Source organism: Notechis scutatus, chromosome 3 (assembly GCF_049901735.1).
Source record: "Notechis scutatus isolate UNSWTSFEM ecotype Mainland chromosome 3, rNotScu1.2, whole genome shotgun sequence".
Taxonomy (NCBI): Eukaryota; Metazoa; Chordata; class Lepidosauria; order Squamata; family Elapidae; genus Notechis; species Notechis scutatus.
Genome location: NC_142011.1, coordinates 50,976,617 through 51,004,463, shown reverse-complemented (window position 1 = coordinate 51,004,463; position 27,847 = coordinate 50,976,617). Strand labels below are relative to the sequence as shown.

The 27,847-nt window shown below is 38.8% G+C and overlaps 1 protein-coding gene across 1 annotated transcript in view; it reads right to left on the bottom strand.

The window, feature by feature from the left end:
* GRM4 (glutamate metabotropic receptor 4) overlaps positions 1-27,847 on the bottom strand; it is a 360,805-nt gene that overhangs the window by 35,865 nt on the left and 297,093 nt on the right. The window contains exons 7-9 of the mRNA XM_026680391.2: positions 20,438-20,638; positions 14,902-15,038; positions 12,915-13,850 (exon numbers count right to left, since the gene is read on the bottom strand). Of these exons, the coding sequence (XP_026536176.1) occupies positions 12,915-13,850; positions 14,902-15,038; positions 20,438-20,638 (1,274 nt within the window). The remainder of the gene's footprint in view (positions 1-12,914; positions 13,851-14,901; positions 15,039-20,437; positions 20,639-27,847) is intronic.

The following is a 27,847-nucleotide window of genomic DNA, read 5'->3' as shown; positions in this document are numbered from 1 at the left end:
TCTGATCAGCTTGTTAGCAACGGAATAGAAAAAGGAAACTGTATATTACAAGTCCTCCAAATGAGCCAAAGCCTCTTTTTCAATTGCAGCTTGACAGCTAGCTTTCAGCAACCCTAAATTATTCCATCACAAGTTGCAGCAAGAAGGTGAGCAACCTTGCACATAATCTACAGTCATTATAATTTCCATCTTTATTACCCACACTATACCAAGCATATTAAACTGGCTTTAAGAGAGCTTTTGTTTCGGGAAGTAATTTCTTTAAAAACAGCCTCTGCTTTTTTGTTAGTTTCTTCACTGCCATTTCATCAGAACAGAAAGCCTGCCATGTTTCTTTTAATTCTTAACTTGACACTAGATTTACTCCCATACTTTGATATGGCTTAGTCGCTGAAGCCTACTGTATAGTGGATTGGAACTGATTCCCAAATGTAATAATGCTCCAATTTGGTGTTGCAGTATTGTCTCCAAAAGAAATATTGTAATTTGATTTACACATTTAATATTGGGCACAGCTCCAAACTTACTTGAAGTTAATTTGAGGGAAGATTCAGAGTCTGGCCAGAAAGCAATGGGCAGCTAATTATGTGACGCTACTATAGTACAAAGTTATTATAAAATATTTTGTGGTGATGCTGCATTTATTTCCTTCATCATTCTTCAGCTTCAAACCTATATTAAAAATCCATGTGCCACAGAAGCTCAAAGCTCAAGACCTCTATCCAGGGGTGGGATTCTACCGGTTCTATCTGGTTCTATAGAACCCCTTGTTAACTTTCTAAGCAGTTCGGCGAACCGGTAGTTAGAAGCAATCTCCTTTTGTTTTTTTTCCACCCTTATTATTCTTGCCAGTACATCTAGACTTACTGCCTCCAGAGCTTTGGGGCTTGGCTTTCTTAAAGGGGAAGGGTTGTTTTAAGATTTTTACACTGCTGTTGGGAGGAAATACTTCCCTGGACAAACAGCACTTTGAAAAAATAATTGAATAATGAAGCAAAGCTTTTAGTGACAGGGAACCAAGATGAGTAACATTCAGCAAGGCTGCTTGGCTAGCTAGAAAAATTAACATTCAAATGTGAGTTTACATACCCTTTCTGAGTTTTGGTCTAAAACTGCTTTTTGGTGAAGGTTAATTCTGTGCTTGGTGAAGTTTAATTCTGTGTTTATTGGTGGGATAATTTTCCCCCTTCAGCTTCAACAAGCAACAGCTACTGTTGTGATTTAATTATTTGTATTGTGTTTGAATTTTTTCCTGCCTCACGGTTTCTTTTTCTATCTGGGGAGGGGGTCTTCCTCACTGCTTCAGTACTATCTGACACTGTCCTTTTGGGGTATACTTCCAAGAGGCAGGATGCAAGCTTGTTAAAAAAACTGAATCCCACCCCTGCCTCTATCCATAAGAATACACTCTCTTTAATGCATTGAGGGGTTTCAAACGGTGTCTACAAACATTTATTGGGTTTCTATAAGAAGAGGAAGAGAAGGAGGAGGAGGAGGAGGAGGAGGAGGAGGAGGAGGAGGAGGAGGAGGAGGAGGAGGAGGAGGAGGAGGAGGAGGAGGAGGAGGAGGAGGAGGAGGAAGTTCATTATTCAAACATAGCCAATTTTCAGTCATAGGAGCTTTGCCTTTTGATCAGTTCTAGGACTTTTTGGTTTTTTTTATATTAATAACTTCCGCGGCCTTTTAAAGATTTTTTAAAAACCCTGCAATATATTATTCATTCAGTCTTCAGAGATTTGGGTTGGACTCATTTGTTTTTAAATGATTGGTAATAGTAATGAAGATAATAGGTCAAATAATAAATAAGTAAGTCAAATGCAAACCAGAATGATGATTAGAAAAGAGTGCAAAATGCCTGCTCCATATTTTCTGGAGTATGGTTCAGATTTGTCTACATGTTTATTACCATATGCCAACAATTTATAAGATTTTTTTTTCTCCACAGCCAATTGACTAAATCTGAAGCTAAAGCAAGGATTCTGTAGACCACAGGTGTCAAACTCGATCACATCATGTGATGTATCATGATGTTTTTTTTTTGCCTTTGTGGAGCTGGGGTGGGCGTGGCCTGGCCGTGATGCATCCAGTCTGTGGGCCGCCAGTTTAACAGGCCTGCTGTAGACACCAAAAACATTTTTTCTTCTTCCATATACCCACACACACCAGAGATGGTATTCAGCAGGTTCTGACCAGTTCTGGAGAACCGGTACTGGAAATTTTGGGTAGTTTGGAGAGCCAGCAAATACCACCTCTGACTGGAGATTTTACAGTATCTTTTCCCTGACATATGCATATGCCTGACCCTACAGCAACAAAGATGATGGCAGCTGACATAGGTTTTAGGTGTCTATCAAAGTGTCCCTATCAAGATGTGGATTCTCACTTATGGATTAGAAAGACATTAACTCAGTTTGCATTTTAATGCAAAAAAAATGTGGATACTGCAGGAACACATACTAGATGTATCCATAAAAAGACAAGTACCAAAATGCATTATTAATGGGGCCATGTTTGCAAATGTTCAAAAAGATGCATAGTCTGAGAAATGCACACAAATAACATATGCATTTTTATGCAGGCTTTTTTTCATTAAGAAAAGAAATTGCAAACTGAAGCAGAAATGAGGTGAAATGAGCATAAGTTTGGGCAAAAAATAAAAACCTAACTACACAATTGATTGTCACTCAATTCTTGCTTGAGCTTGACAAGGAAATTTTTAAATAAAAATAAATATAAAAGTTTTCTTTCAGAAACTAATAAATTACAAAGCATACTTTGTTTTCCACATCCTAATCATGGGCATACGGATAAGTAAACTCTCCAATAATCCTTCCAAACAGAAAAAGAACTTTTAGATTTAAAGTTGTAATCCAGAGTCATCATGTGGCAAGATCAGCAGCAAACACATTTAATTAATAAATAAATAAAAATAAAATAGTATTAGCAGAGACAAAAGCTTTTATCTGATTAAGGGTCTCTGTACTAAGGTTTTTCAAATTGTGTTCTGCAGAATCCTACAGTTCAATAAGAATTTGATGGAATTCTCGGAGAGTTTAAGAGGGGGGTGGAATCATTCAAATGCAGTCAATTTTCTTACAGGTTTCATGGCCTGAAAAAGTTTGAAAATTCTTTCTGTAGACTAATTTAGTGTATAATATTATTCCTTAAACAACATCAGATCCACAGGAGCAAAAATAAATAGCAGCAAAGGCCCTTTTCTCTGGAAAAACTTATGGTTACTATCATGAAAAAAAAAATCTATACTTTTTTTTCAAAAATCAAAACAGGAAGATTCACCCAATTATAAAAAGAACTGGGAAAATGTCAGGTTGATAGTTATAAAACACCTTATCTCATTTATCATAATATAATACCTTTTATTTTATGATACTAAACAAATGATCACTCTGGCGGAAAAACAAATCTGGTCACGTTGCCAATTTCAAAAACCGATACAAAAATTTATGCCACCAGATAAAGACCGAATGCACCAATTATCACATTAAACAAGAGGAAAACCTTCTAAGCACCAATTCCACCCGTGCTTTTTACAATTTTGTAAACAACAAACTAAAAGACTCAAGGTCCATCCCTCCCTTGATAGGACCTGATGGTAAAGACTGCAACGACGACACCATTAAAGCCATTAACACATTCTTCGGCTCAGTATTTGTAAACAGCAATGGATCATGCCCAGTATTTCCTAGCCGTACCACAGATAACAACAATGATCTAATACATATCGATTTCACAGAAGACAATGTTGAAAAATCACTACGTAATCTAAAACCATCTCTATCTATTGGACCGGATGGAATATGTGCCTACTTCTTAAGAAAGCTATCCACTGCCATAGCCAAACCTCTAAGCATAATCTTTGAAAAATCTTTCAGGACCAGCTCCTTGCCTAACCTATGGTCACAAGCCACAGTCATCCCCATCTTCAAAAAGGGAGACCCAAGCCTAGTTGAAAATTACAGGCCAATCTCCTTATGCTGCGTCACCTGTAAAGTCATGGAATCAATTATTAACCAATCCATCATCCTCCACTTAGAGACAAACAACCTACTCTCCAATAAACAATTTGGTTTCAGAAAAAACTATCCTGTAATCTGCAACTCTTACACTGCAAAAACATATGGACGACACAACTCGACCAGGGCAAAGCAATAGACGCAATCTACATAGACTTCTGTAAAGCCTTTGATTCAGTGGTACACGACAGACTACTCCTAAAAATAAAATCCTATGGTATCTCTGGACAACTGAATAACTGGATAGAAGCATTCCTGTCAAACAGACAACAAATGGTCAAAATCGGAGAGCGTCCTATCAAATCCAGTACCTGTCAAAAGTGGTGTCCCCCAGGGCAGTGTTCAATACCACAGACAATACTGCTACCCTATGATGTAAAGCTGTTCAAACCACAGATCTTGACTATGTATCTGAATGGTCAAACAAATGGCAACTTCAAATCTCAACAAATAAATGCTCTGTCTTACATATTGGCAAAAAAAAATCAGAAAATAAAATACAAGCTGAATAGTCAAGAACTTGTTGATGACTCAAGCTCTGTAAAGGACCTTGGAATACTCACCTCTAATGATCTAAGTGCTAGAGCCCACTGCAACTACATAGCCAAAAAGGCATTAAGAGTTGTTAACCTAATCCTACGTAGCTTTTTCTCTGGTAATATCACACTACTAACCAGAGCATACAAAACATTTGCTAGACCAATACTCGAATACAGTTCATCAGTCTGGAACCCTCATTACGTATCTGATATTAGCACAATTGAGAAAGTCCAGAAATATTTCACAAGAAGAGTTCTCCACTCTTCTACTCGTTATAGAATACCTTATACCACCAGACTTGAAATTCTTGAACTAGAAAACCTTGAATTACGCCGTCTTCGGTCTGATTTAAGCATGGTATATAAAATCATACATTGCAATGTCCTACCTGTCAATGAATACTTCAGCTTCAACCATAACAACACAAGAGCACACAATAGATACAAACTCAAAGTTAACCGCACCAAACTTGATTGCAGGAAATACGACTTCAGCAATAGAGTGGTCAATGTCTGGAATACTCTACCCGACTCTGCAGTTTCTTCCCAAACCCCAAAAACTTTAACCTTAGACTGTCTACTATTGACCTCACCCCTTTCCTAAGAGGTCTGTAGGGGCGTGCATAAGCGCACCAACGTGCCTACCGTCCCTGTCCTATTGTTTCTCTTATTCTTTTATTTTTCTTATATGTACCCATTTCATGTATCCACAACTATGTATACACTTATACTTACTATCTTGTAAACAATTGGCAAATCAAATAAATAAATAAATAAATAAATAATTTCTAAAATATCAGCTGCAGGTAGTCCTCTACTAACAATAGTTCATTTAGTAACCATTCAAACTTACAACTCTGAAAAAGTGACGTGACCATTTTTCACACTTATGACTGTTGCAGTATCCACATGATCCTATGATCAAAATTCAGATGCTTGAAACTGACTCATATTTATGATGGCTGCAGTGTCCTGGGGTCATGCGATCACTATTTGCGACCTTCTGGCGAGCAAAGTCGATGGGGAAGCCTGATTCACTTAACAACCATGTTACTAACTTAACAACTGCAGTGATTCACTTCAAACCGAAGTTGTCGTAACAACGGTTGTAAAAGGGGCAGAACTCACTTAGCAAATGTCCCACTAAGCAACAGAAATGTTGGGCTCACTTGTGATCATATGTTGAGGAGTACCTGTCTTTTATTTTTGAAATTAAAGGAGGGATAAATTGGAATTAAGATTCAATTATTTGTATAATTGGCCTTTCCATGTAGGGTGTGTCATTTTGTGCATTTAAGCCGCAGAATATGTTGGGCCAGACTTGCCCAGGGACAGAAAAGACCTTGTTGACTACACATTCCAGCTCCTGGGAATTTGTCTTAAATAAAAAACAGGAACTCTTTTTATTATTAGACTTTGGGTGTGAGGTCTCAAGAGAGCTAGATGAATTACTACAAAGGCTTCTGATCAGCTTGTTAGCAACAGAATAGAAAAAGGAAACTGTATATTACAAGTCGTCCAAATGAGCCAAAGCCTCTTTTTCAATTGCAGCTTGACAGCTAGCTTTCAGCAACCCTAAATTATTCCATCACAAGTTGCAGCAAGAAGGTGAGCAACCTTGCACATAATCTACAGTCATTATAATTTCCATCTTTATTACCCACACTATACCAAGCATATTAAACTGGCTTTAAGAGAGCTTTTGTTTCGGGAAGTAATTTCTTTAAAAACAGCCTCTGCTTTTTGTTAGTTTCTTCACTGCCATTTCATCAGAACAGAAAGCCTGCCATGTTTCTTTTAATTCTTAACTTGACACTAGATTTACTCCCATACTTTGATACGGCTTAGTCGCTGAAGCCTACTGCATAGTGGATTGGAACTGATTCCCAAATGTAATAATGCTCCAATTTGGTGTTGCAGTATTGTCTCCAAAAGAAATATTGTAATTTGATTTACACATTTAATATTGGGCACAGCTCCAAATTTACTTGAAGTTAATTTGAGGGAAGATTCAGAGTCTGGCCAGAAAGCAATGGGCAGCTAATTATGTGACACTACTATAATACAAAGTTATTATAAAATATTTTGTGGTGATGCTGCATTTATTTCCTTCATCATTCTTCAGCTTCAAACCTATATTAAAAATCCATGTGCCACAGAAGCTCAAAGCTCAAGACCTCTATCCAGGGGTGGGATTCTACCGGTTCTATCTGGTTCTATAGAACCCCTTGTTAACTTTCTAAGCAGTTCGGCGAACCGGTAGTTAGAAGCAATCTCCTTTTTTTTTTCCACCCTTATTATTCTTGCCAGTACGTCTAGACTTACTGTCTCCAGAGCTTTGGGGCTTGACTTTCTTAAAGGGGAAGGGTTGTTTTAAGATTTTTACACTGCTGTTGGGAGGAAATACTTCCCTGGACAAACAGCACTTTGAAGAAATAATTGAATAATGAAGCAAAGCTTTTAGTGACAGGGAACCAAGATGAGTAACATTCAGCAAGGCTGCTTGGCTAGCTAGAAAAATTAACATTCAAATGTGAGTTTACATACCCTTTCTGAGTTTTGGTCTAAAACTGCTTTTTGGTGAAGGTTAATTCTGTGCTTGGTGAAGTTTAATTCTGTGTTTATTGATGGGATAATTTTCCCCATTCAGCTTCAACAAGCAACAGCTACTGTTGTGATTTAATTATTTGTATTGTGTTTGAATTTTTTCCTGCCTCACGGTTTCTTTTTCTATCTGGGGAGGGGGTCTTCCTCACTGCTTTAGTACTATCTGACACTGTCCATATACTTCCAAGAGGCAGGATGCAAGCTTGTTAAAAAAAACTGAATCCCACCCCTGCCTCTATCCATAAGAATACACTCTCTTTAATGCAAACGGTGTCTACAAACATTTATTGGGGTTCTATAAGAAGAGGAAGAGAAGGAGGAGGAGGAGGAGGAGGAGGAGGAGGAGGAGGAGGAGGAGGAGGAGGAGGAGGAGGAGGAAGTTCATTATTCAAACATAGCCAATTTTCAGTCATAGGAGCTTTGCCTTTTGATCAGTTCTAGGACTTTTTGGTTTTTTTTATATTAATAACTTCCGCGGCCTTTTAAAGATTTTTTAAAAACCCTCAATATATTATTCATTCAGTCTTCAGAGATTTGGGTTGGACTCATTTGTTTTTAAATGATTGGTAATAGTAATGAAGATAATAGGTCAAATAATAAATAAGTAAGTCAAATGCAAACCAGAATGATGATTAGAAAAGAGTGCAAAATGCCTGCTCCATATTTTCTGGAGTATGGTTCAGATTTGTCTACATGTTTATTACCATATGCCAACAATTTATAAGATTTTTTTTTTCCACAGCCAATTGACTAAATCTGAAGCTAAAGCAAGGATTCTGTAGACCACAGGTGTCAAACTCGATCACATCATGTGATGTATCATGATGTTTTTTTTGCCTTTGTGGAGCTGGGGTGGGCGTGGCCTGGCCGTGATGCATCCAGTCTGTGGGCCGCCAGTTTAACAGGCCTGCTGTAGACACCAAAAACATTTTTTCTTCTTCCATATACCCACACACACCAGAGATGGTATTCAGCAGGTTCTGACCAGTTCTGGAGAACCGGTACTGGAAATTTTGGGTAGTTTGGAGAGCCAGCAAATACCACCTCTGACTGGAGATTTTACAGTATCTTTTCCTGACATATGCATATGCCTGACCCTACAGCAACAAAGATGATGGCAGCTGACATAGGTTTTAGGTGTCTATCAAAGTGTCCCTATCAAGATGTGGATTCTCACTTATGGATTAGAAAGACATTAACTCAGTTTGCATTTTAATGCAAAAAAATGTGGATACTGCAGGAACACATACTAGATGTATCCATAAAAAGACAAGTACCAAAATGCATTATTAATGGGGCCATGTTTGCAAATGTTCAAAAAGATGCATAGTTTGAGAAATGCACACAAATAATATATGCATTTTTATGCAGGCTTTTTTTTTTATTAAGAAAAGAAATTGCAAACTGAAGCAGAAATGAGGTGAAATGAGCATAAGTTTGGGCAAAAAATAAAAACCTAACTACACAATTGATTGTCACTCAATTCTTGCTTGAGCTTGACAAGGAAATTTTTAAATAAAAATAAATATAAAAGTTTTCTTTCAGAAACTAATAAATTACAAAGCATACTTTGTTTTCCACATCCTAATCATGGGCATACGGATAAGTAAACTCTCCAATAATCCTTCCAAACAGAAAAAGAACTTTTAGATTTAAAGTTGTAATCCAGAGTCATCATGTGGCAAGATCAGCAGCAAACACATTTAATTAATAAATAAATAAAAATAAAATAGTATTAGCAGAGACAAAAGCTTTTATCTGATTAAGGGTCTCTGTACTAAGGTTTTTCAAATTGTGTTCTGCAGAATCCTACAGTTCAATAAGAATTTGATGGAATTCTCGGAGAGTTTAAGAGGGGGTGGAATCATTCAAATGCAGTCAATTTTCTTACAGGTTTCATGGCCTGAAAAAGTTTGAAAATTCTTTCTGTAGACTAATTTAGTGTATAATATTATTCCTTAAACAACATCAGATCCACAGGAGCAAAAATAAATAGCAGCAAAGGCCCTTTTCTCTGGAAAAACTTATGGTTACTATCATGAAAAAAAAAATCTATACTTTTTTTTCAAAAATCAAAACAGGAAGATTCACCCAATTATAAAAAGAACTGGGAAAATGTCAGGTTGATAGCTATAAAACACCTTATCTCATTTATCATAATATAATACCTTTTATTTTATGATACTAAACAAATCAAGAAAGCTTTATTAAAGCAACATGTAGCATCAGGTACCAATGTAATATAATTTGCAGTCATGTCAGAGAAAGAGAAATTCTCTCCCTCTAAAGTGTGCATAGCATGCATAATTGATGGACTATTTCTACGTCCTCCTTAATAAATTTGCATTTGTACAGATATTGAGAGATATGGAGGTCAGGAATGCTCAGGACCCCAAATAATGCCTTTCCCTGTGAAGCTAACAGAGCATAGAAGAACAGTCTCATCCAAATAGGCATTGTATTTCTGGCATTTCACTACTCTACACCAACTGGGAATCAAGCTTCACAAACCCCCATTGCCTGCCAGGCAGTGTTTGCTATTTGATTAGCTAATGGGCCACACTCTAACATCACCTGATCTGGCAAGGAAGACAAGGCCCAAGAGAGCTTAGGATCAAAATAATAGCATTATTTTCTTTGAGAGTCTGGCTGCTGCAAGATATACCACCTCACTCACGGCAATGCAATCAGTCATAACAACTCTGTGTTGCTAAACTGCTCAAGTATTAATTAAAATCCCAACAATATTCCAGCTGAGAGAGGAAATACACTGAAGGATGAATGAGTGAATGGATGTTCTTTATCCACTCAGGCAGATTTTCTTCGGCTGATAGTACTGATAATAATAGGATAGAAGAAGAAGAAGCCTATGTAGTAAATTAGTGTGACACTAATAAGTAAATTTAAAAAACAGAGTGCTGTTGTTTATAAATTAGATTAATGACTTTTGAGTGAGTACGTTTATTAACAATTATAAAGCACAAGGAAAGTCTTGATCTCAGATCTCATACACGTTATCAACCATACTGAGAGGGTTCTGTTTTATTTTTTAGGAAATATTAGAATACTCTAATTTCAGTTTTCAGATTTCTTCAGGCCTTGGTAGCCTTTAGTTTAAAAAAATGTAAACCCTTGTCAAAAGGCCATGTTCTACTGATAGAAAATTGGTTATGTTCAACTAAAATGGTGTTTTAGGAGTAAGACATGTTGATCGAACAGCATATTGAACAGTTACATGCCAGAACTGTTATGCTTTCCCAGTGTTGGGATTCTATTTTTTTTTTTTTACTATTGGTTCTGTCGATGTGGCTTGGTGGGTGTGGCAGGGGAAGGATACTGTAAAATCTCCAGTCAGAAATGGTATTTGCCGGTTCTCCGAACTACTCAAAATTTCCTCTATCAGTTCTCCAGAACTGGTCAGAACCTGCTGAATACCACATCTGGCTTTCCCTCATCACTGCATCTGAAGAAGGGCAACCTGAAGGCATTTGATCTTCACTCAGTCATACTTTGCTCAGATTGAGGATCCAGGACAGGAGGCAGACATTTTGCAGGCTAGTGTACATTCTTATTATATTAATCTCTTAATGTCATATTAAACTCAGTGCTGACTCTTGGCCAGCTGCATACCTAGCAGCTACAGGAGGGAACAGGCCCACAACCCTTCTATAGGCAAATCAGATTCCTGCAGTTCTTATTATTCAAAAAATAACAAGCCCACCCCATGAAAGTGATTTGGATCAGGCATCTTTTCTTATCATCAGTAAATTGAAACACAGAGTTAGGTGGCGTCAGAGTTTGTAATCTCTTAATCTTCATTTTTCTCATGCTTCAAGTACAACCCATGCTCTTAATTTCACCATCACCATTTTCTCATGTGATTTTTTTAAACCATTATATATAGTTATAACTGCTGTAATTATAACTATCAGCTGTAAAAAGAAAGGGAGAGTGAAAGAGAGAATAGTTTTGGGGAGAGGTTCAGTTTTCCCATCATGATCCACTATCTTGTTATCAAAAATGGTCTGAGGAGAGAGACTGGAGGAACTATATATATATAGCATGGAGCAGTGGCCCCCAACCTTTTTTGTGCCACGGCCCGGTACCGGCATCACAAAATGATCGGCGGCCCGGTACCGGCATCAGCACGCATGGCAAGGCGAGCCGAGCAACCGGTCAGCCAGCCGTCCCCCGCTTCTCCCCGCCACCTTCAACTCCTCCTTTGTACCTTTGTCAATGGGCTTCGGGATGGCTTCAGGATGGTCGCTCGGCTCGCCTTGCCTTGGGTGCTGAAAGAATCCTCGCGCCTTAGTTTTGTTCGAAACCGCCCCCCCCACCTTTGATGAAACTAAGGCGCGAGGATTCCTTCAGGACCCAAACACCACTTTCCAACCGGAAAAGCTCACCGGAAGCACTTTCTCATCAAAACAAGATGATGGCGCCCAGCAAACCGGCGGCCCGGTAGAAAATGTTCCACGGACCGGTACCGGTCCGGGGCCCGTGGTTGGGGACCCCTGGCATGGAGTACAGAAGGGAAGAGGGTGACATGACTGAAACCTTTATATTAAGGGTGTGAATAAGATCCTAGAAGGCAGTATTTTCAATATCAAAGAAAAATCAGGAACACCAGGTCATAACCTCAGACTGAGAGGAAGGAAGTTCAAAAGTAATGTTAGCTTGGAACCAACTTCCAGCAGAGGTAGTGGTCAATCATCACTAATTGAAGATAAATATGCTTAAGATAAAAACATATGGGCATCGTCTGACAAAAATTTAAAAAAAATCAAACAATCAAAACAATAATTCAAAATTAATTAATTTATTAATTAAAAATTAAAAACTGAAAAGTCAGACTCAATGGGACCACTAGGTCTTTTTCTGCTATCAGTTTTTTTATGCCTCTGTGTTTCTAGCTGTATCTTCAAAAGTGAGAGTAACCAAAATACAAATCAAAATTACACACGGAATGATAATATAGTCATTAGAAGTCTGGAGAAAATTTTTAAAAAATCATTTCAATCTATTCATCACTATGTAATCTTGTCAGAATAAAAAGATGACTGCTATTTTCTAGTGGGGTATACCTCTTTATGCTCATTATAAAGATAATGAAAAAATTTGCATTACAAATTTATGACATATGTGCACTTGTTTGCTTATCTTGCATTATTCTGCATTTGAAAGGCTGAGGTTGCCACTGTCTGAAAACTATACTTCAATAATACCAAAGCATTTGAAAATTCATTGAAATGTGATTCGCTGGAAGAAAGGCTTCACTTTTTTATCTCTTCCTCCTTGAAATCTTGGATTTTCAAGGATGTTACAATCCCCACACATTTTTGTAATATAGTGTATATTCCATGGACAATGATACCTATCTTCCAAAACCAAGAATTGCTAAGGAATGGGGTGGGGGAGTGTAATGGAAGAAAAGAAGAAACCAAAATAATGTTACAAGTACAAGTGAATGGAGAACAGAAGAAAAGAAAAAGAGAAAAATAACCCAGTAAGTTGTCCATATGATGAAAAACCAAAGCAGTAAAAATAATAATAATAAGGAAATCCCCTAAGCAGAAAAAGTATAATTCAATAGCCCCTGAATGCTATCAAGTTACCAGATCAGTGCAAAAGCCTGCAGGTTCAAACACGCCAGGCATATTTCATCACTGGAGGACCTGGAACAGAATGGAAGATTAACTCATCCTGCCCACCTCTGCCCTCTCATGGCCATTACCTTCTCCGCTGATTGTGATGTCCCAAAGAAGATAGGAATGAAGGCTAACCACACAATGCAAGTAGTGTACATGGTAAACCCAATGGGTTTGGCTTCATTAAAGGTCTCAGGAACCCCACGGGTCTTTATAGCATACACAGTGCAGGTTACCATGAGGAGCATGCTGTATCCAAGCAAACAGATGAGGGATAGGTCAGAAATGTCACACTTAAGGACTCCCCGGGCAAAGCGGGGGTCTGTAGTCCGCTGGTCCTCATAGTCGATGACAGAGTGTGAAGGGTCCACAATGAACCAGATACAGACCCCTAGAAGTTGCAGAGATATGAGGCTGAAGGTAATGGCCAGCTGGGAAGCAGGGCTGATAAAGCGTGGAGCACTGACCGACTTCTTGCCCTGCTCAAAGATGCGATAGATGCGATTGGTTTTGGTCAGCAAGGCAGCGTAACTGATGCTCATTCCCAGGCCCAGAAAGACACGCCGCAATGAGCAGGTGCCCAAGTCAGGCTCAGCAATCATCAGGAAGGTGGTGGCATAGCAAAGAAAGATACCCGTCAGCAGCACGTAGCTTAGTTCCCTCCCCGAGGCTTTGACAATAGGTGTGTCGTTGTAGCGCACAAATGTCACTACTACAAAGAGGGTGGCAATGATGCCCACAATGGCAATGAAAACTGGCATCACAGCCCAAGGAGAGCTCCACTCAAGTTTAACAATGGGGATGGGGATGCAGCCAGTGTGGTTCTCATTGGGGCGCTCACTGAGACGGCACACCTTGCAATGGAACTCATCTTGCTGATATTGGTATCCGTCACAGCGCTCACAGTGCCAGCAGCATGGGATGCCCTTCACCAGCTTCTTCCTTTCGCCTGGTTTGCATGGCTGGCTGCATATGGAGGTGGGCACACGATTGCCTCCCCCGGGCCAATGCAGGCGCTCCATCTGCAGCAGAGGGAGGGAGGGAGAAAGCAAGAATCTCAGCAACCTACCTAAGCCTGGGTCACAAAAAGAGATTGGGCCAAATGTCCTACCCAAGTAGCACAAAATGCTACTATTTAATCAATAGTTTACCCAGTTAGTATGTGTGTTGCTCCTTATTTATAGGTTTTCCTGCCCTAGATTCCTTTAAAGCAGAAATATTTGCTTTTGAAAAGCCTGAAGAAATTCTTCCTCTCCCAAGGCAGACCCTTGAGTTTTGCAATTTACCTCTGCAGCCTTTTACTAACTGGGCCCACTCATAATGACCTTTCTAAACTACACTAAACAGTTCAAGCTCTGTACTTTGCCACCTCTCATTGTTGCTGGGTAATCTATTTATTTTTTTTCTCCTTCTTAAGGTTATTTCAAAGCTGTATGCACACACTGCCTGATTGGCTGTAACTCCCACTTCATTTGCTACATTATTTGATTTTATTGTGCACAGTTACTGAGCCAATTCTGAATATCTGCTCATTAAAAGAGAAACAACAGTTTGCATAAAAATCCCAAATTCTTTACCTAAGTTTTACTTGATGAATGTTAATTTCAATAATGAAATGTATCGCTCTGGAATAGTTGAAGTCAAAGGTGAGCACTTTTAATGATTTAAAAGAAATGGGGAAAAGCAAATAGGTTATATTTATTTGTCCCTGGGACTGAACTTTTAAATTTTATGTTTGTTTGGTGATACTTCCAGTTGCAATATTTTTTGCAGCCAACTCTTTAAAATGTAGTTCCGATAGTTAGAAATGGTGTACATTGAATTATATTATTGAATATATTATTGAATACAGCAGTGAGAGAGCTGAACTTAAATCTTATTCTGTATGATCTCTCTTTGATGTATATATACAGATAGCCTGAATAAAAAAATAAGCCCATTTTGATCAATGTTTTTTATGTTATTGGGTTTCCTGAGTACAGTTGTGATTCTTACTTAAAATGCTGAATTTGAAAAAACAGAAAGTTAACCCCCAGAAATGATCAGATATCTAAACACAACAAACTGACTTACTTTTAAGTTTAGATGATCTGCCCAGTGCCCAATAACTTTATATTCGGGCGTAGCATTCTTGATCTGGTACTGATAGATATCATAGCGGCCTGGAGCATCTCCATTCTCATTAAATGTCACTGGGGTTCCAGCAATACCTACAAGAAGCAAAGTACTTAGTTCCAGAAAGAAAAGTGGAATAACGTTGGATAGCACATTTGATTTATCAAACATATATCTTGTTTAATATGTAAAATTATCTTGCAAAATTGCCCAACAGATTTTTTTTTTGAGAATCTCAAAGTTTACTTGCTACAGAACCTCAAAGTTTACTAACTACAGAAAGGCACTGGAAAGTGCTGCAAAGGGGCAAACATACATTAAGAAATAAAAGGCAGATTGACTCTGAGTATTTGATTCAGACCAAAACTTATTTCACTCTGTTCTCTTGGATTAAAATCTATTTAATTTTTATTTTTATTTTTACATAAGCAATTCATCTTAGAAAGCAAGAGCCTTTTAGTTGCCTTTTGCAGATCTGCTAGAAATCACATTCAGATTTACCAGTAGTTTCTTTGCTAGAAATAGGCATAGAATATAAAATAAGAGCTGCTATCCACACAAGGAGGCCTCATTTGTGAACTAGATATTACCTTTCTGCAGCTTTTTTCCAATGATCTTCTATCCAAGTGTTAACCAGATCTGACCTTGCTTGGCTTTTTAAGGTCAGCCAAGGTTATCCAGATATTTGTTGGGGGGGGGGGGGGGGGGGTTGGGGGGGGGGGGGGGGGGGGGGGTGGGGGGGTTTTGGGGGGGGGGGGGGGGTTGGGGGGGGGGGGGTGTGGGGGGGGGGGGGGGTTTGGGTTTTTGGGTGGGTTGGTTGGGGGGGGGGGGTTGGGTTGGGGGGGGGGGGGGGGGGGGGGGGGGGGGGTGTTTTTTTTTTTTTTGGTGGGTGTGTTGGTTGGTTTTTTTTTTTGGGGGGGGGGGGGGGGGTTGTTGTTTTTTGTTTTTTTTTTTTGGGGGTGGGGGATAAGGGGTTTTTTTTTTTTTACTGTGCCCATCTAGACTCTACCAAGTTATATAATCCTCTATAATCAGAGAATTGGGAGTTTGTTGTCATACAGGATGCCAAAATCAAATTGGTTTAAAATAAGCTGTAAATGTTAATGTCAGATCAGAAAGGAACATCCGTTCCTTTTCTAAATCTCTCCTGCAGTGTCACAAAAAGCAGAGTGTTTGGTGACATACACAAAATTAAAAGGCCCTTAAGACTTGGGTGTCCTCCCATGCATACAGGTTGGGAGATTAGGTGGCCTGTGAGTTATTGTTAATTATTGTTGATGGGTTATCCTCAGCTGACATTCTTTTGATTTTATCCTTGTTGTGTAGCTTCTTTTACTATTATTGTTACATTAATGTTTTCAACTGTATTCATCCCCCAGCATCCCTTGCACAAGATGGGCAGTCACATGTATTGAATAAATTAAATGAGATCTCTGAGCAAGTTTATAATGTAAAATGAGTATACTGACAGACATAGAGAACATAAATCTATGGTCCTACCCTATTAGTTCATGTATTTGGTACCAATGATATAAACTTGATCAAACTTTTAGCAGGTATCTAATCCAAAGAAAAAGAAGGGTCCTTTTCTTGACAGTCAATTAGTTCCACTTAGTACATAAAAACAGCTTTCAAAAGGCATTAGACAGGCCTGCCATCAGATCTGCTGCATATAATTACATTTCTCTCAGATGTCCAGGAATATGATCTATGTCTAAGTCATTGAGCAATAAATCCATGCAAAATGCTGGCTCGCGATGAGCTTACAATCAGTCATTTAGCAAAAGTGGTAATCCCAGTTCAGCATTCAACCACATAGATGGAGACAGAAAATAGTAACATATTTTGCTGTGTTAAGTGAATCTCGAAGAGCTAATATCATGAAATGAAACAGCTGAAAAAAACCTGGATAGAAAGAGGTCATGAAGAAGTATCAGGACCTGATTGTCTTCGATTCCAAATCTATGCAATATTTTAACATTTTTATTTTCTCCTATACTTTTTTCCCTGTTGCCTTACACTATCAGCATGATGCAGACTGGATCTCAGGGTCAGACCAAGGAATAAAGAGAGAGAGAGAGAGAGATGGATCTCTATGTAGCAAACCTGACTAGATTCGCAGTTGAATTTTCAACACTGCTCCTGGGAAAATCCATACTTTTCAACAGTAATGGGATTGCTTAATAGGCACTCAGGAGTTTGCATGACGCATGACAGTGTTGCCCCTACATCTCAGCATCTGATGCTTGAATGTCTTAAAGCTGCCTACTGGGAAAGCTTACTTGTCCCGCCAAATGCTGCCCCTTCTAAACACAACCAGTGTTTCTTCACTTCTTTTATATTATCTCTGCTGTCTTATCACAGGTCATAATAGACCCTGGAGAACGGTCTCATCAAGACTACGGACACATAATAAAATTAACCTCACTGCAGAAATAGTAGCAACACAAGTAGGGGATCCCTTGAACATGTGCTGGATTATCTACAGCAAATAGTAGGTGATAATGTTGATCTCCCTGTTATAAAACATCTTTATTTTCTAATTTCTAAGGATCAAATCTTCGTTAAGGAACTCCTATAGAAGTGAGTTTCAGTGTGGTTTTGTCCTTTTTTGTTCTCCTGGAGTGGGAAGTTTCCAGTAGGAAGGTTTCATTGTCTGCTGATTTTTATATATTGAACCATGAAGAAAGTCATCTCCCTCTTTTCTACCTCTGATCGTATATCAATTGTAACGATGGAAGTGTAGCAATCAGATGAACTCTAAATCATTCACCTGCTCTCTTGTTCTGGTATTCTCCCATCAGGTTGATAGTTTCTCCTATTTTTCTTTATTTTTTATCTACTTCTAATATGAGAGATGGAAACAAAGAAATGTGATGGAACAACCAAAAGTAGAGAAGGACTAGGCACGGTTGCACTACTCATTACATTACATGGTGTATGCAGGAGGGAGGGCTAAAATTAAAATTCAACACCAACAACATGGTACATTAATTTGGGTGAACGATTTCAGCCCTTTTACGAATAAACAGAGGTCAGTTTATACTTTATACGGTTTAGGTACAATACATGATCCAGCCAGACATGGTGATCCTCTGGGCTGTGTACATTTATTTCCATAGTTCTAGCTATTAGCATGTTATATATTAAAAGGATTATTTTTTTAAAGATGTCTAAAAATTATTTGTTACCAGATCTCCTATGCTTACATGTGCAGAATCTGATAAGCCATATCACTGATTGGTATGAGTCTGTAGTTCTGTGAGTCCTGAGCTGAAGAGGTGCTTGAATAGACATTTTATCTATTCATCAAAAAATGTCAATGACATCTTTTGTTGTCTCGCCAACAGCAGTATCCAACTATAAGCCACTCTATCCTCTTATATGGTTAAGTGGCTATATATCTTCAGTTTTTAGTGAAAAAAAGATTACATTCGGTGAAAACCTCTTTGTAGAAAATGATGGAACATGATGCATTCATTATAAGGAACAAGACTGGTAGCCTGCTGCCCTCTAAGCTGTTCAGCTGACTTTCTTACCATGACAACATCTGCAGCTATACAGCAAGCTGAGAAGGAGAATATCTGCTGTTCCAGTTCTTGTTCTGGATGCCTTTGCAGCCAAGTCATGATCATTGATGAATACTGTCAGTGATCGGCACTAATATCTCTGCCACTCATCTCTGCCACTCATGTGCAAAGGGAATATCTCTGCCACTCATGTGCAAAGGGAAAGGTCACAGAGGAACACCAAGGGATGCAGTCTGTGGGGGAGAAGGGGCAGGGTAGAGTTCAAGGTAGTTCTTCAAAACAAAGGCAGACAGGGGCTGATTAGGTATTTGTGCCATCTGTTCAGTGCCCAGAAAGCACCACTATGAACTGTTACTTTTGCTCGCTCCTTTGATTTTCTTTCTGTTCCGTTTCTCCATGTTTGCATGTATATTCATGATAGAAGACAACTGCACAGAGGTATTCTTCCAGATCTCAATGAAAGAAAAATATAAAATATTGAAAACTGCAGGTAACTCAAATGTCCACTTCTCAGGTGTGGAAGATGACATTGTTCTACCCGAGTTGGTCTTCACTGAGGCCAGAAGTCAGTCCCTCTTCCTTTCATCATCTTCTTTTGCTGCATATATCTCAAGAGCGAGCAGGGGGAACAAAGGAAGGCTTCTTCAGGAAATAAAACACAGTTGTTTATTCCAAGATCTTCTCCATGTATGGATGAGCTTGGAATTCAGAGTCATAGAAACACACTGCATGTAACCTTCAGTAGCTACAATCATAAATGACTGTCCATGAGGACCTTCTCGACATCCAAGCATGTAGACAAGTCATTTACTATCTAATTGCTGCACTCCTTTATCCACTTTTTACAGACTTCACATGGAGTGTAAAATACAAATGGCTTCTAAATCAGAGCATCCAAAAGGCCATTTTTCCATGTTAAAATGGGAAGCTTAATCACTTGTGCATTTGTAAAATATTTCTGTCTTCACTATTGTCTTAGAGGTGTTTTAAAATATGCCTAATATAAAAGACAACTTCAGTGAAGAAATGCTATTCAGCTGTAGGAGCAAATGGGCACTTTTAGTCATACTAAGGGAAGTTTATGATATACAGTTGAATGTGACCAGATGACAAGTATAATGAAATCTTTAGTTACAGTGGTTTACTTACTGAGTTGTTTCAAGCCAAGACTTTTTTGTTGTTTCCCCCCCCCACCCCAAACATCACCTTAAAACAAAATCACATAAATTTCACAAATAAATCCCAATAACATGAGGAAGCAGGAAACTCAAATAACTAGCTAGGAAAAGAATAAATTAGGGAGACAGACTGTAAGGGGATTGCAGTGGAAAGATAAATAGATGTAATAAGTAGGCTGAAGGAAAGGCCATATATTAAAAACATACAATGTAAGCATGTGAGGAGTTTCTAGAAGCTGTAAAGGAATAACTAATTGAGAGAGGAAATATTTTTTATCAAGGAAGATACTTTACTAATGGGAGAGGAATGAAGAAATGAGAGCTATTAAGAGGGAATTCCTCATTTGGATAGAACAATGATGGAATAAGAGCCTTACGGGCACAGTGCTTAGAATGCAGTATTGCAGGCTAACTCACTGCCCACTGCTAGGAGTTTGATCCTGACCAGCTCAAGGTTGAGTCAGCCTTCCATCCTTCTGAGGTCAGTAAAATGAGGACCCAGATTGTTGGGTACAATATGCTGACTCTGTAAACCACTTTGAGTGGGCTATAAATAACATTTCATCTTTATTTTATATTGGGAAAAGTAAATGTACAAGCAGTAAATAGTCCATGCATGTAAGTCCTATATGCCACTTACTACATCTCAAATATATATTCTAACTATGAGGAAGGGAGAATTGAAGGAAAACAAACAAGACCAAAAAGTTGCCAAGGAAATAAACCAATATTCTTTTCTTTCCTATTAGTTATGGAATGCCATAGCCCTAACTTTAAAAGGCAGACCTGAGAAATTGACATTCCGGATATATTTGAGCAACTCTCCACCATCTACTGGATCCATCTTGGGGCAAAGACCGACCTTCCCTGGACATAAATTCTTGTGCATATTGTGCAGTGCGTGACCCATGGCATAGACTGCGTCAATGACAAATTGCACCTTTCCTTCCTGCTCATAAGCAGAATCTTGGCCAATCCGTTCTCGATCTGAAAGAAAAAAATACGTGAGATGATTTTTCTGAGAAGCTGGTGACTTAACAAGTTGTCAATTCCCTTCAGAAACAGCAAAATTTCAGCCCAAGAATAATGGACACAGCCAATAGTATGGTTTAAAGGCAGTAAGGACAATTTCCTTTTATACTTAGAATTACTGAGAAAAGGCATACATTGAGATAGAAAAAAATAAACCACAATAAACAAGAAAAATATTAAATTATCAGTGGAACTTATGTATGAAGAATAAAGAAACATCCCAGGCAAATCAGTGCACAATCTCAGGGTCATCCTAAACTCACAGTTTCTGTTCAAAGAGCATGGGGTAGCTGAGGCTAGGAGAGCTTTTGCACACCTTTGGGTGATAGTACCCATTCATGGACCAGACCATGCCCTTATAACCTCTATTTTAAACTACTACAACATGCACTACATGTGGCTACCCCTGAGGAGCATTCAGAAACTTCAACTGGTGCAGAATGCAGCTACGCAGGTAGTAAATGATGGCAGGTATATGGCACAAGTAACACCACTACTGTATGAGATGCATTAGTTATCGGTATGTTTACAGATGTAATTCAAGGTGCTGGTTGTCACCCTTAAGCCCTACATGGCTCACCTGAAGTAACATCTTTTTCCCCAGAGTCCATACCTATTCAATTTGATCTAGCAGATTGGGCAGTATTCTCCCCCCAGAGATTAAAATGATTCTATGTATTTGTTTGTTTGTTTATTTATTTATTTATTTATTTATTTATTTATTTATTTATTTAGTCAATATCTTTCAAGATAATAGGTATAAGTATAAACATGAGTAAGAATACAGGAAATAGGTACGAATAAATGGGACAATAGGACAGGGACAGTAGGCAGAATTGTGCACATGCACGTCCCTTAAGACCTCTTAGGAATGGGTGAGGTGGATAGTTTAAGGGTAAAGGAGTGGAGGGTTAGAGGATGTGACAACAGAGTCAGGTAGTGCATTCCAGGCATTGACCACTCTGTTGCTGAAGACGTACTTTCTGCACTCAAGTTTGGAGCATTTACGTTGAGTTTATATCTGTTGTGTGCTCTTGTATTGTTGCAGTTGAAGTTGAAGTTGAAGTAGTCATTGACTGGTAGGACATTGTAGCAGATAATTTTGTGCACTACGCTTAAGTCCAACTGTAGGTGGTGTAATTCTAGGTTGTCCAAGCCCAAAATCTCAAGCCTGATGGTGTAGGGTATTTTGTTGTGAGCAGAGGAATGTAGTGCTCTTCTCATGAAATACTTCTGGACTCACTCAATTATATTAATGTCCAATATACAGTGTGGATTCCAGACAGCTGAGCTGTATTCGAGTATTGGTCTAGCAAAGGTTTTGTATGCCTTAGTTAGTAACTCAGTATTACCGGTTGAGAAGCTTCGTAAGATTAGATTTACAACTCTTAGTGCTTTTTTGGTAATGTTGTTGCAGTGAGCTCTGGCGCTTAGGTGGTTTGATATGAGTACTCCAAGGTCCTTGACAGAGTGAGGATTATCAAAGAGGTCATATCTGCTTAGCTTGTATTTGGTGTACCAAATTGTATTTTTACCAATGTGTAGGACAAAGCATTTGTTGGTCGAGATTTGGAATTGCCAACTGTTTGACTATTCAGACACATAATCAATGTTGCTTTGAAGGACGGTAGTATTGTCAGTGGTATTGAATAGTTTTCCGTCATCTAACGTTTTAACCCCATTAGCCTTTCAAAAGGCTCTAAAAACCTGATTATTTTCCCAAGCATGTGGCACTGAATGTGTCAAGGGACCATTTCCTGGCTTTATGGTTAACAAGCCAAGTATCTTGGCTGCTGTGCATATTTATTTGGATTTTTTATTGCTTTTATTGTTTTAAAATGTTTTAATGCTTTAATCATAGTATATATATATTTAATTTTGAGCCACCATGAGTCATTGATTAAGATGGGCTGCTGTAGAAATTGAATAAATAAATAAATAAATAAATAAATAAATAAATAAATAAATAAATAAATAAATAAATAAATAAATAAATTCCAGCATGAAGAATTCAAACCCTATCTAATGCTTTTCATATAAAATTTCAAGCAATATTTTTGTAACTAAGTTTCAAAGATGAATATAAAATTTACAATGCTCCTTTTCGTTGCTTGTCCCTAATAGGGAAAATAATCTCCATGTGATTAGATACACTGTGCAATTCTGATTTCTGCAGAGGCTTTTTATTCAAGTGAACACAAGTAAAAACTCCTTCTTTCACTTCTGTCATGCCCAAAATATGTCCCTTTCAGGAAAAGAACTCAGCCAGTCATGAAAATGGTTAAAATCTGGCCAGAGGGTGCTCTTAGTCAGTTGCAGGACTGTTTTGAAACCACTGAGTAGAGTGTATTTTTTGTACATCAAGACCTGCATGAATACACTGATGCCGTACTCTCTTACATCAAAGTGTGCATTGACAGTGTAACAACAGACAAGTGCATCAGAGTCTATGGGAATTGTAAACCCTGGATGATTGCTGAGCTACAGACACTTCTAAGAGCCTGGGATTCTGCCTTTAAGGTAGAGAGAGAGGCCAGGGCAAACCTTAGAAGAGGCATTAAGATGGCAAAACAACAGTACAAATATAAGGTGGAGAACCACCTAACAGATAACAACCTGAAGCAAGTGTGGCAGGGACTGAAGCATCTAACTAACTATAAGGACAACAGGAGGAACATGGTGAATGCTGATGCCTCGTTGGTAGAGGAGTTGAACATCTTCTTCGCCCGCTATGAGGTAAAAAGACTAGACCCCGTAGCCTCTGCCTGCCAGCCTTCTGATTCCCAGCCATTCACCCTATTACGAACATCAAGTGAGAGCTGTACTGAAGGCTGTGAATCCCACTAAAGCTGCAGGTCCACATGGGGTGTTGGGGATAGTGGTAAAGACTTGTGCCGATCAATTAGCAGGGGTCCTGACAAAGATCTTTAACATCTCCCTGCAAACGGCCTGTGTTCCATCATGCTTGAAAACATCCACTATTGTCCACTATTGTCCCAGTCCCCAAGAAAACAGCAATTAACTGTCTAAATGACTACAGACCTATCGCATTAACGTCAGTAGTGATGAAATGCTTCGAAAGACTGGTTCTCCAACACCTTAGGACATGCCTCCCACTACACTTTAACAAGCATCAGTTTGCCTACAGGGGGAACAGGTTGACAGACGAAGCCATAGCTACTACCTTACATTCTGTAGCGAGCCATCAGGAGAAACCAGAAACTATGGATGCTTTCAGGATGCTTTTCATTGACTACAGCTCGGCCTTCAATACTATCCTGCCAAGCATCCTTATCGAAGAGCTTGACTTGGATTTTCCCTCTTCCATCTGCAACTGGATCAAAGACTTCCTGAGGGACCGACCACAAACAGTGAGGGCTGGGTCTGTCACATCCACCTCCCTGAAGCTTAGCACTGGCTCCCCACAGGGCTGTGTGCTCAATCCCTATCTGTACTCACTGTACACACATGATTGTGTATCATCTGACCCATCCACTGTGATCATTAAGTTAGCAGATGATACTATCATATTGGGTCTCATTACAGGTGGAGACGAAACAGCGTATGGGGGGAAGTTCAAAAATTATCGTCATGGTGCCTAGAAAACAACCTGCACCTAAACATCAGCAAGACAAAGGACATGGTGTTAGACTTCCAGAAGAAGAGAGAGGACCCATCCCACTTTACACCGAGGGGGGCTGTGTGGAGAGAGTTTCCTCCTTTCCTCCTGGAATTCCTTTCTACCTCAGTGAAGATCTTACCTGGAAAATCAACACAACCCAGGTGGCCAGAAAGGCCCAACAGAGACTCCAGTTCCTTAGGGTCTTGTGAAAGAATAAAGTGGAACAATGAATGATTACCTCCTTTTACCGGTCCACAATAGAAAGTATCCTCACATATTGCATATGTGTGGTATGCTGGCTTGACAGCCACGGATAGAAAGACATTACAGAGGGTGATGAGCACAGCACAAAACATCATGGGCTGCTCCTTGATACCACTAGATGACATCACTAGGCCTCTCTGCCTTAGAAGAGTGAGGAAAAAATTCACATCCTGGTCAGCACTTTTTCACTCTCCTACCATCAGGTAGGAGATAGAGAAGCATAGCCAGCCACACCAACAGGTTGAAGAACAGTTTCTACCCATGGGCTATCAGAGTTCTGAACAGAAAATAACTTCATGTCAACATAGTATGATAGACTTGCGGGGCCGGCGTATTGTGCAAAAAGGTCACATAGTGTAATAAGATTGGGACTGGGTTAGGGACTTCTGTCCTCACTGTGAGTTGTGTTGGGGGAGTGCACAAAGGGAGCCTCAGCCAATCTCATTGTACACATGTTGTACTCTGACAATAAAGGTAATAATAAAGAAAGAAGGCAGGTATATTAACTATGAAGGGAATACTCGTTCCCCAATTTGACCCTTTTCTTCCTTTGAGACCTGCTGGTAGTCAGTGAGTGATATCACAAAGGACATGTTCTGTAAGTCTCTAACTTGCACCAGCATTGAAGCATATGCAGGTATTCAAACTCTCACATTATCCTTCCCACCATACTAGTAACTCTAGCACCAGTTCTCTCAGGTATTTTCAGCAGTGTCAAAGAATACCATGTATAACATCCATCAGTTACAGCAAGCATTTCATCAAGTCCTTGCTCTTGTCAGACATACTGCTAATTTGTCTCCTATCTCAGTCCCCTTCCCCTCTAACCTTTACCCCAGACTGCAGAATCACTCAAATATCTGCTAATTAACCATGATGGCTGCTTGATTCTTCTTGTACAGTGGACTTCAGACACATTAATCCCTTGGTAGAAGTTACCACTTAACATAGTACTCCATTTGTTACAGCTAAAGGAGGGCCCCCTGTGGTATGGTGCATTTGGTACCACAAGAGTAACAGCTGGACAAGCCAGACTCTCAAATATCCCTAAGGTATTTTGTGAAGGTCTTCTGAACATTGCTACCTAACATCCCTTTAATTTGTCATATTTGGAGTAAAGTTAGAATCTAGAGATGCTTGTATTTTGTCGCAAGCACTATAAATATGTTTCTAGCTCATAAAACATCCAATCCTTCTGCAGTGATGCTACAATGGAATCCAAAATACAAATTGTTCTGAATTATGCCTAATTATTATTAGCAACTGATATACTAGCAAAGGAGACGCTATAACAAATTGATAGAAAACTGACCAACAAGAAAAGATTATATCAAGGCGGTAAATTTACAGTCGATCTTTCGAAGTTATAAAAATGCTCTTAGACTACATGGAAATTACTCATATGAAACCCGTCAAGTTATCCTTTCTTTCCCATTACTGACAAAGACTATTAATCATTCCTTTCAGTACAGAGCCCTTTCTGCATTTGTTTCTCAATGAGCAGACAAGGCACTCTATCTTGTCAAGATAATTACATATTTTTAAAAGAAGGTTGTAATAGACTTTAGTCCTGAGCTAAAATCCTCTGGGAATTCCTTCCAGCTTTTTGTTATTGAGGGCACCAATTTTTCATAAAGAGGAATATTTTTCCATAATTTTAAAAAATGTATGTGTTATCAGGACTTCCAGGGAAGCAACAGAAGCAGAGGTGGTATTCAGCAGGTTCTGACCAGTTCTGGAGAACCGGTAGCAGAAATTTTGAGTAGTTTGGAGAACTGACAAATGCTACTTCTGACTGGAGATTTTACAGTACCTTTCCCCTGCCATGCCCACCAAGCCATGCCCACAGAACCTGTAGTAAAAAAAAAATTGAATCCCACCACTGAACAGAAGTCTGAAGATGGCTCCTCTTAGTGGAGTCAACAATCATGGTGGAACAAGGGCTGATGAACATCAGCTCCTTGGAATTTGTTTCCAAACAATAAGAAAGAAGCTGGCAGGGACTACATGACGGGCTTTTTCTGCAGTGGTTCCTGCTCTATGGAATATCCTTCTTTCAGAGATTAGAATGACCCCAACCTTGATAGTCTTTCCTAAGGACTTAAAACCTGGCTATGATCCTTGGGATACTGAATGTGTTAAGGGCCCCATTTCTTAACTGCTGACTGGCCAAGTATCTCAAGTGCTATATATATTTATTTTGGATGTTTTTTCCTGGTTTTTTATTGTTTTAAAACAATAAATTGTAATATAGCTTTTGAATTGTAAGCCACCCAGAGCTGGGATAGGCAGCTATAGAGATTGAATGAACAAACAAACAAACAAATGAATGAATGAAAAATAAATAAATAAACAAACAAACAAACAAATAAATAAATACAGTGGCTCTCTTCATGGAGACCATAAGACAGTGCTCTTCAGAGAACTGTTGATAATAGAAACCAGGAATAGAATCAATCATCTTAACCAGAGTTGGTATTCAGCAGGTTCTGACCAGTTCTGGAGAACCAGTAGCGGAAATTTTGAGTAGTTCAGAGAACCGGCAAATACCACCTTTGATTGGAGATTTTACAGTACCCTTCCCCTGCCACGCCCACCAAGCCATGCCCACAGAACCGGTAATAAAAAAAAATTGAATCCATCCATTGATTTTAACCTAATGTTATGGGCTTAATGTTTAGGTCTGCATATAGAATCAATTAAAGCTGAACAGCTAATAAATTCAAATAAATAAATAAATACCCAATTCCAGTAGACTTTATATGTGGACCCTTGATATTAAAATTAGACTAAGAAGATTGATTTAATTCCTAACAATTCTCTTTTTCTTCTACTTCTCTTTCTTTCAGAAAAAACAATTTTCCTTATCTCAAAATCTTTGTTAGGATCAGACCAGATGTAAAGCCAAGAGAAAACAGGGAAAGTTATGTTCCCTCTGTTCTGAAATGTGGCAATTTGAAGATGCCAGCATACTGGTTGGGGAATTCTCGCAATTGAAATCCACACATCCTAAAGTTGCCAAATTTGAGAAATACTGATCTAATTAAGTATGAGTATTATTCTGAAAATTGAAATATATATATATATATATATATATATATATATATATATATATATATATATATATATATATATATATATATATATATATATTTTTCTGAGGTTCTCGGTATTTGTATGTGGATCTTTGGTTATTGGTTTCTCCCGGTATAAAGTATCTATCCCATCTTCAGGCTGGTGCTTTCGGCTTAGTGCCATGCATGTGTGACCGGAGCTAT